Genomic DNA, 9,422 nt, shown 5'->3' with positions numbered 1-9,422 from the left:
AGTCACTTGTAACTCAGTCTTGGTTACTGCCATGGGTGACTTAGTATGCTGAATGGAAACACTTAAATCATTCTGCAGCTTCCATGTGTCAGGCCCTGTGCTGGTTTGAAAGACAAAGTCAGACACTAAAGTGGTAAGGACAGATTCTAATCAGTAATATGCTATTGCAGTGTAAAGTGAGTTCAACTCTGATCTGTACAGAAGTGAATGGATGTTTTATTTTTATTTTTTTTAAAGATTTCATCCATTTATTATGAGAGACACACAGAGAGAGAGAGAGGCAGAGACACAGGCAGAGGGAGAAGCAGGCTCCACACAGGGAGCTTGATGTGGGACTCGATCTCAGGACCCCAGGATCATGCCCTGAGCCAGAAGGCAGACACTTAACTGCTGAGCCACCTGGGCGTCCCTGAATGGATGTTTTTTTTTTTATTTTTTATTTTTTTAATTTATGATAGACACAGAGAGAGAGAGGGAGGTAGAGACATAGGCGGAAGGAGAAGCAGGCTCCATGCACCGGGAGCCTGACGTGGGATTCGATCCCGGGTCTCCAGGATCGCGCCCTGGGCCAAAGGCAGGCGCTAAACCGCGGCGCCACCCAGGGATCCCCTGAATGGATGTTTTAAAAGGAGCAGGAGGGACGCCTCAGTGGTTCAGCCGTTGAGCGTCTGCCTTCCGCTTAAGGCTTGATCCCTGATGCGGGGATCGAGTCCCACATCGGGCTTCCTGCAGGGAGCCTGCTTCTCCCTCTGCCTATGTCTCTGCCTCTCTTTCTGTCTCTCATGAATAAATAAAATCTAATAAATACATAAATAAAGGGAGCAGGAAGGAACGGCAGTGTCTCAGAGAAGTGAAAAATCACCAAGGGTTGGTCAGTGTAATGCTGAGTAGACCAGCTGTGTGTGCCAGCTGGCAGTAATTGAAGTTAGGTGCCTGTCCTCCCACAGGGACTGGAAGACAGAGGCCTGATCCTTCTGGATCCTTCCTCTTTGAAGGAATGGCTTTCGGGTCTCCTGAGTTGTAGGAGACACAAATACATTTTTAAAGGACAGAGGAAGGATTCACAACTGTAAACCCCTTCTAGTAAATGCTCAGAGACAGGGTAGTGTGGGGGGCCCTCTGGTCAGGTGGTGGCTAAGACAAACAGTAAAATTTGTTTTTTAAAGATTTTATTTATTCATGAGAAACACAGAGAGAGAGGCAAAGACATAGGCAGAGGGAGAAGGAGGCTCCCTGTGGGGAACGGAGGCAGGACTTGATCCTGGGACTCTGGGATCACTCCCTGAGCCAAAGGCAGACGCTCAACCACTGAGCCCCCCCAGGTGCCCAAGTGGTTGTTTTAATGTAGGGGAGGGAGATGGACAAAATCACTTGCGGTAAGAGCCCGTAGTAGGGCTCTTATAGGCCAAGTTTGTGGCCTAGTTGAGAAGAGGCCTCAGGGGAGCATGGCTAGAGTCAAGGCACACACACCTGGCATCTTTGGGGAACAGCTCTCCTCAATTGGGTGCGGCCTTGAAAGTACCTCAGGAGCCTGGAGGGCAAAGCCACCCTCCCAGCTAATTCTCCATCTCTCCCTGCTTGTGCCTTAATTCCTTTGCTCTGCTATAGCTGCAGGGAGGTGCTTAATTGCCCTCCCTGTAAAGCCCTTCTAGCTGAGCCCTCTGTCTACAGTGTTCTTTCCGCAGCTCACCCATAGCCAGCCTGGAAGCTTTGTCTTTTTTTTTTTTTTTAAGATTTATTTATTAATTTTAGAGAGGAGGGGCAGAGGGAGTGGGAGAGAGAGCATCTCAAGCAGACTCCCCATTGGGGCTTGATCCCTCGACCCCAAGATCATGACCTGAGCCAAAATCAAGAGTCAGACGCTCAGGCTGAAGGTGCCCTTCCCTCACAGAAACACTGTTGTCCAACTAACCTCTGTTTCCTAGGGCCCCACTCTACTCCTACCGGCCCCAGGAGGTGCTCTCTCTGTGCTCCGTGCTCACACAGAACATTGTCTCTACCATCAGACTGCACCACCCCAGGCAGGTGGCCTGTGGGGCTGCTGCAGCTGTATCCCAGTGTCAGGGCACGGGAGAGTGCAGAGAATGAGGGGAGGCAGGTCCTTCAGCCCCATCTGCCGCTTGTCCCCAAGCTGGGCACACAAATCCACCCGATGCATGCTCCCCATTGTAGGTCCCCTCCTTCAAGGCCCAGTGCTTGAAATGGCTCCAGCCCCTCTCCTGACCCCACCCCTTTTGCAAAAAAGACACTGCTCTTTCCACTTTGCACAAAAATGTATTTCTGTGACATCCCAAAGTACATTTACCCAGGCCCCAGGTGGTAAAGCAACGCGATGTGAGCTCTGCCCAGGCACTGGCTCACGCCAGGTGAACACGGAGGGGAGGGGCAGATGTGGCCTGTCTGCCGAGCTTGGGAAGCACAGGGCAGCTGCCCCCTTCCCGGGGCTGGCAGGGACAGACTTCAGGGGAGAAGGCCTGGTGTCTCTCCCTTGGACTGCTCATCCAGCCTGTTCTGTCACGAGGCAGAAATGCCAGGAGAGTCCAAAAGCAGGCCCAGGGAAAGAAGAAGGAAGAGAGGTCATCCCCGAGGGGGTGCCTGCAGAGTCGGCCTTGCTTCCCCAGTGCCTTGTTCTGGAGGGGCCTCCTCACCACTGCCTGTCTCCAGAGAAGCAATTCGGAGTTACGTCAAGGGAGGACCACAAGATATTTCAAGATACATTTGTAGCTCATACTTCTCTGAAACACAGCACAGAGGTTCCCAAGGTAAAGCCTGGGGGCAGGGAAGAGGGGCTCAGAAGGGCCACGTGGGGCCACTGCAGGCTGTGCCCAGTGCTGGTCTGGAGGCAGCTGCCTGTTGCTGCAGGTCCAGCTGGAGTGGGGACCTCCTGCCTGAGAGAAGTGTGGGGTCCTCCGGGCAGCGGGGAAGGTGAGGGGGCATGGCAAATGAGGCCGGCTCAGTTCTGCTGGTGGGGTGCTGGGGCACCATGGGTGCTGCGGGCAGGGGAAGGGCTGGGGAGTAAGGAACAAGCCCCTGGCCCTGGCGGTGCTGGCTTCCAGGGCCAGGGTGGGTGCTGAAAATGTTTGGCAGAAGGGGCAGTGGAATCTGCCTGAGTTCTGACCAGCCCTGGGCTGGGGCCTTCAGTAGCCTGGGACCTGGTGGGAGACCAGGAGGCAGCCTCCATAGCAGCGTGGCCTCAGGCAGGCCTGACCAGAGAACGGCGGGGCCCCTGGGAGCCCCGCTCCTGAGGGTCCTCTGGGGCTGGGGCTGCCTGGGCCTGGGCACTCACTTCCTTGCCCCAGATGGCCCGTGGCTTGGAGCACCAAGGCATTCAGGAGGCCCAGTGGGGCTGGTTTTCATCCCAAACCCCATCGGCCATACCCAGGAGCCCAGATGGGGTTCTCAGGCTTTGACGGGTGGGTTGGGGTGCTGGAGTGGGCTGTCAAAAGCCCTCTGCCTCTCCTAATGGGAAGCGAGGCCAGGGTCTGAGGTCACTGGGAAAGGACCAGACTCACAACGTTAGAGGCATTTAGTCTGAGGGGAGTAGGAGTGAGTGGCAGCAATGAAGGCTTGGAGTTGGGGCTTGAGGTGGCCGAGGAAGCTGCGGGGACTCAAGGAGTGTTTCTTTTGTTTTTGTACAGAAATCATACACACAAAACTTCACACTTCCTAACCAAAAAAAAATTATATATATATATATATATATAATATATATATATATAATATATATATATATCTCACTAATGTTAAGGAAAAGCGTCGGTTGTGCAAAAGTCCCCCTGTGTCCCTTCATCCAGCGGGAGGCTCCCCGGTGGGGGTCTGCCAGCTGGGCTGCTTGAGAGCTTCCTCCTGGCCTTGTGGTCCAGAGCCGTGGTGGCCGTAGGGGTGGAGACCTCTATCTGGACGTGTCCATGTTCTCCTCTTTAAAGTTACTGCAGTGCTCAATCACCTTGCTGGAGACCACAGGAGAGAGAGGATCAGAGGGCAGTCTTGGGTCCGGTGGGCCTGGCCCCTCCTGGCTGATGAGGCCAATGGGTTTGCTAACAAATGTCCACAGTAATGCTGACACTGACTGAGGAGATTCCTGCCCAGTGCCTAGGAAATGGCACCTGTGGCCACCAATACTATCAGGCCCCTGTGCTCCCCTCCTTCCTCCCTGGGACCCCCTTCCTTACCTCTCAGCCCCAGGGCCTCTCTGGCTAGGGGCTCCCCTGAAATGGCTCAGGCTTGACCTTTACAACCCTCTCTGCTCCTTTCTTGAGCACCACCTGCTTTCTTCACTTTCCCCCTACCTACCCAGGCAGCCTACTAGTGATCTCCAAATTGCCTGCATGTCAGATTTGCCCAGAGATCCCGATCTCGAGGAGGTCCGGGTGGGGCTGGGGCAGCCATGCCAGCAATAGGGCTCCTGACACCCTCCACGCGGCCAGGCCAGGCCCAGCACCATGGTCTTGGGAACCACCACTGGTGCTCAGAGCCGCAGTCTTGTGTCCCCTCCAGACTGACCCTTGAGAACCACTGCCCTACTGCAGTTAGGTATCACCTGGGACCTCGGATGGCCTTCCGGCTCAACGCTATGCCTTTGGGTTGGTTGGAGGTAGGAGTGGTGTTCACTGCAGCCTCCATGTGCTAAAGAGGTGCCTACTGCCTTTTAGGAAGTAAGGGGTGCCCAGAGTGGTACAGGAGTGGGATGGGCGGAATGACTTCTGAGCTCCCCTTGGTGTCACAACCTCCTTCAGACAAGCCGGCCAGCTGGGATACATGTCTCAGGTCTTACAGAGATGTTCAGAGGAACTGGAGTAGGTTACGGGTCAGTCTTACCCAGCTTCTCAAATCTCCTGGGATCCCTGTTGATAATGAATATTCCCAGGCCCCAATCCCAGATCTACTGGGAAAGAAAATCTAGGATGGGCCTGTGCATTTTTAACATCTTTTCAGGTGATTCTTCAGGGAGATTACATTTGAAAACCACTCATTTTACCATTCTCAAACTGAGAGGAATCTGTCAATTATTGTTTATGAAGTGCCTTTTGCTAAAGGAACTGCAGAAACGGCAGATGCTGCACAACCCAGTGAGTCCCTGTTTGGGTCCTTCTGAGTCCCAGATCCCTGCTCCTGATACTCCTGATTCTACTACACTGGGCTCAGAACTGGGGTCAATGTAACTGTGCTCCCTTCTGGAATGGATCCTGGAGGAAGCAAGGTTGTTACTGCTGATGCCACATGCAGCATTCCTGAGAATCGCTCATACCCGGACTGGTGCGAGATCAGGGATGATGGGGTTTCAGGCACGGGAGTGAAACCGCATAGCAGCTGGCCCTGGCAACTCTGCCCTGTGCAAACCCATTTGCCTTCGCCCGCCAGTTCTCTAGAATATACTTTATCACACAGTATTCTCTTTCTTTGGAAGGTCTTTGGCCAAAAATGATGAATTTTGACCTGACTTGGTAAGGGCCAGGGGGAGAGGATGGAATTCATTGGGAGTAAGAGAAAACGAAGTTTACAGGAGGGCAGTGATGCTCCTCATGGAGCTGGGCGAGCTAGTTTCTGGCCACACTGTGGCCGAATGACACTGAGGGAGGCCCCTGCTGGAAAGCAGTACACTATCCACCTCCACACTTCACCCTGAGTTGCCCGAGTGGCCCCCACTCCCCCACACTGAGGCTGCAAGCAGAAAAACTGGCTGTCTCTTACCGGGCCATTTCCTTCGTCTCCTGCCGAGCAGTTGCCATCTTGATCATGTCCCTCAGCAGGGGCAGCCCCCCTTCTTTGATCAGCAGGGGGCAGTACTTGTCCGCTGCAGGGAGGGGCAGACAGGGGATAGGGCTGGTCTTCCAGCAGCCTGTGGCCCAGAACCCACCCTTGCTGCGAAGGATGCCCTGGGGTGGGGGTGTGTGGGGGTGAGAAGGGAGTAGGGGGGTGGATACACAGGCCTGGGGGAGGGCAGTGAAGGCGCTGCTGCACCAGGGAACCATCTGTCTGCCCAGCCCCATGGGCCGGGATTCTTGGGTCCACTGGGGGAACAAGGGGTGAGTCCTTGAAAAAGGCTACTTTGGGATGCAGCCACGTTTCTTTCCACAGCTCACCCCAAGGGAAGTAACACCCAAACTAGTGGCTTCTATCCTGAGAAGTTTTTGTAAAAATACAGATTCCCAAGCCCTGCCCTCGAGTATTCTGAATCAACAGACCCAGGAACCTGTATTTATTTATTTTTTAAATTTTATTTGTTTATTCATGACAGAGAGAAAGAGAGAGAGAGACACAGGCAGAGGGAGAAGCAGGCTCCGTGCAGGGAGCCCGACGTGGGACTCGATCCTGGGTCTCCAGGACCACACCCCGGGCTGAAGGCAGCGCTAAACCGCTGGGCCACTGGAGCTGCCCTGTATTTTTAGCAATATACTACAAGGTGATTCTGGTGGCCAGCCAGGTTGGAACCAGCATTCCTTCCCATTATTGGATGGTTTACGGTTTACACCAATAAAGCACATTCTAGTGCTCAGGATCCAGGGCTTTATGCTCCATGGAGAACATGGGCATTTCAGTGGAACACCAACACCCCTGCCCCTATGTAGTCAGAGCTACGTTTATGCTCTCCATTTTACAGATGAAAGAACTGAGGTTCAAAGGGATGAAGCAATTCATCCAAAGTCATTCTGGGTGCTTCTCCAAAGGAGTCTCAGCTCAGGGCTCTTTTGTCTATACTACAACAGTGCCTCTCTGAGGTCTGGTGCTGGTAGTTTGGTAACACTAACCTTAAGTAGTAATGAAAAAGGGTAATGCTTATTGAAGAGTTGGTATGGGTCAAGCACTGTTCCAATCACTTTACATACCTTATTCGACAGAAATCCAATTTTTATCCCATTTTAAAGATGAGGAAATTGAGGCACAGAGAGGTTGAGAAACCTGCTCAAAGTAACACAGCAAGTGGGAGAGCCATGGTTCGAAGCCAGGTATCTGCCCCCAGAGCCCGCACTCTGATTCACTCTGCCAGTTAACGGGACTGAGCAGGATCCAGGCCCCAGGCTGGGCGCTTTATGCTGGTTCTCTTTTCACATCAATCTTATGAGGTAGGCCTTAATCCTGTCCCCATTCTATGGAGGAAACTGAGGCCCAGAGAGGTTAACTAACCTCACATAACCAGTAGGAGAGAGAACTATGGTCAAACCTGTCCTGCCATCAAGCTCTCCTGGTGCTCTACCTTCTTTCTCTCCCTGCCAGAGCCACTTGGCCGAGGATGGTTCAGGCTCTTCTATGGGAGGATGGGATGCTCTTTGAGGAATAAAGTTAGAATTGGGGATGCCTGGGTGGCTCGGCGGTTGAGTGTCGGACCCAGCTTAGGGTGTGATCCTGGAGTCCTGGGATCGAGTTTTGCATCAGGCTCCCTGCGGGAAACCTGCTTCTCTCTCTGCCTGTGTCTCTGCCTCTCTCTGTGTGTCTCACGAATAAATAAATAAAATATTTTTTTAAAAAGTTAGAATTGTTTTAAAGTCTTCTCCTGTTCCCTTGGAAGTCTGTTTCCTCAGGGGTTAGTTCTTTGAGTTGGTCTTACTCTGTCTTCCAGAAGGCCTAGAGATTTTTGACTATTCACTTATGTGGAAGCAGGCAGCATTAAGAAAGCTATCTGGGAACTCTGGATGGGCCGTCTGGCCTGCTAGGCTTGCTTCTGGTGATGAGGCAGGCCCCACCATTATGCTGGACATGCCACAGTTGCTGGAAAGGGGAGGGCTGTGCTCCTAGGCACAGACACCGGGGCCACCTCTCTTAGAACTTCTCACCCGGGTTATGAGCTCCCTGAGGACAAGTCGGCTCGCAACCAGGTGAGCATCCCTGTGTCTGAACAAAGGGCAAGTGTGTACTCACGGTAGACAGACACAAGGTTGTACAGGGCCCAGGTGGCCCAGTGCTGGCTGACAGGGGAGATGCCCTGGGGAAGGAGGCGAAGAATTGGCTCAAAGGACCTGTAGAAAGAGAGATCAAAGTCACTTCTAATGCCAGGGGGTGGGGGAGTGCACCTTCTCCTGTTGGAGGGCTCTCCTCCCTGGAGGGTTCCACAGGCCACCCATGAGCAGGCTAGTAGGATGCAGCAGAGGCAGAGGCATCTGGCCTTCAGGCTCCACAGAGGGAGCTTGCAAGTGAGAGAGGTCAGGAGCATGGGCATGTAAGGGAGGTAGGAGGGACATAGATCAGGTGGTATAGAAATAGAGGAGCTCGGCAAGGACGAGAGACCCATTCTTGGGGAGATAGGGAGAAGTACCCTGAGAAACAGAAGTGTGACTGTATTCTTATAATGGCCTTTGCAGGCCACCTGGAGTCATGGTCTGAGCCTGAAAAATGTACGTGCAAAGCCCCTGGGCCGGTGATTCCCCTTCACATTTCCTTGGGAACAGCTGTCACCAGAGCATCAGCAAAGCCACACGGGTCCAATCCTCCCAATATGGGTTTTCAATGTCAGTGTCAATCAGGACAAGATGGCTCATCCGCACCACAAAGTGACCCAGTCATAGAACAAGGAGAGAGACCCATGCCCTAGAAGACCTGACACTAGCTGCATTGCAAACAATTAAATCAAAGTAGAGGGAAACTGCTGGGAGGGGAGGCGCCAGACTGTGAGCAGAGATTCTTTCCAGGAACGAGCTCATGAGTGGTTTCTGTTTTGTTTCCTAGAGTGTGTTTATATTTTCCTCTTCTTTCTTCCCACAGGTAAACATGTCTCAAATGTTTGTCAATGGCAAACTTTGCATCCACACAGGTGTTGATGTGTGTGAAAGACGTGCCCAGCCTTACGGGTAAGATGTGTGCTGTGTGCTGTGCGTGAGCTTTGTGCCTCAGCGAGAGCTGAAAAGGGGACTAGAAGGAAGGCAGGAGGCTCTCCCCAGGCCTTGTTGGGCATGAGCAACCTGTCTCCCCATGGACCCCGCCCACACACCACCCTGCACCTGTAATTGATGTTTCTCCGAGAGTTGACATCCCAGCTCTGGATGGCTGCCCACATGCGCTCCTCCACCTCCTCTCGCTGGGGCTCACAGATGCCCCACGCCTCAGGCCCATCAAACATGATGTGGGAGAGGACGCCGCAGGCGTTGTAGGAAACCTCGATCCCATCAGCCTTGCTCTCCAGCAGGTTGCTGCCAAGAAGAGAGAAAATTCCCTCCAAGTCCCTCTTCAGACCCCAGCTGCTGGACCCCAGCTTATTGACCAGATGCCAGAGGTATCACTGATTTCTCTATTATCCATACCCAAGTGACTTCTAAAGATCTTAGGTCACTGAAGACACAGCTACAAGAGGATCATTTATGGAGGCTTGAAAGAAACCACATGTAGACACAAGGGGACATTTCTTTTTTTTTTTTTTTTTTTGCAAACACACGAGGGTTTATTTACAAGCTCGAGCTTGGGTCCAAGTATACTCAACACAGCGGAGCAGG

At 52.8% G+C, this 9,422-nt stretch overlaps 1 protein-coding gene across 3 annotated transcripts in view; it reads right to left on the bottom strand.

The window, feature by feature from the left end:
- Positions 1 to 2,254: 2,254 nt before the first annotated feature.
- Positions 2,255 to 9,422, bottom strand: part of ZER1 (zyg-11 related cell cycle regulator) — a 30,960-nt gene continuing 23,792 nt past the window's right edge. For all 3 annotated transcript variants that reach the window (XM_026009452.2, XM_026009453.2, XM_072741524.1), the window contains 4 exons: positions 8,934 to 9,122; positions 7,858 to 7,955; positions 5,692 to 5,794; positions 2,255 to 3,950 (listed from right to left, as the gene is read on the bottom strand). In XM_026009452.2, the coding sequence (XP_025865237.1) occupies positions 3,893 to 3,950; positions 5,692 to 5,794; positions 7,858 to 7,955; positions 8,934 to 9,122 (448 nt within the window). In that variant the 3' untranslated portion in view covers positions 2,255 to 3,892. The remainder of the gene's footprint in view (positions 3,951 to 5,691; positions 5,795 to 7,857; positions 7,956 to 8,933; positions 9,123 to 9,422) is intronic.

This window comes from Vulpes vulpes, chromosome 2 (genome assembly GCF_048418805.1).
Source record: "Vulpes vulpes isolate BD-2025 chromosome 2, VulVul3, whole genome shotgun sequence".
Classification (NCBI taxonomy): Eukaryota; Metazoa; Chordata; class Mammalia; order Carnivora; family Canidae; genus Vulpes; species Vulpes vulpes.
This window is presented reverse-complemented; position numbering and strand designations above follow the sequence as displayed.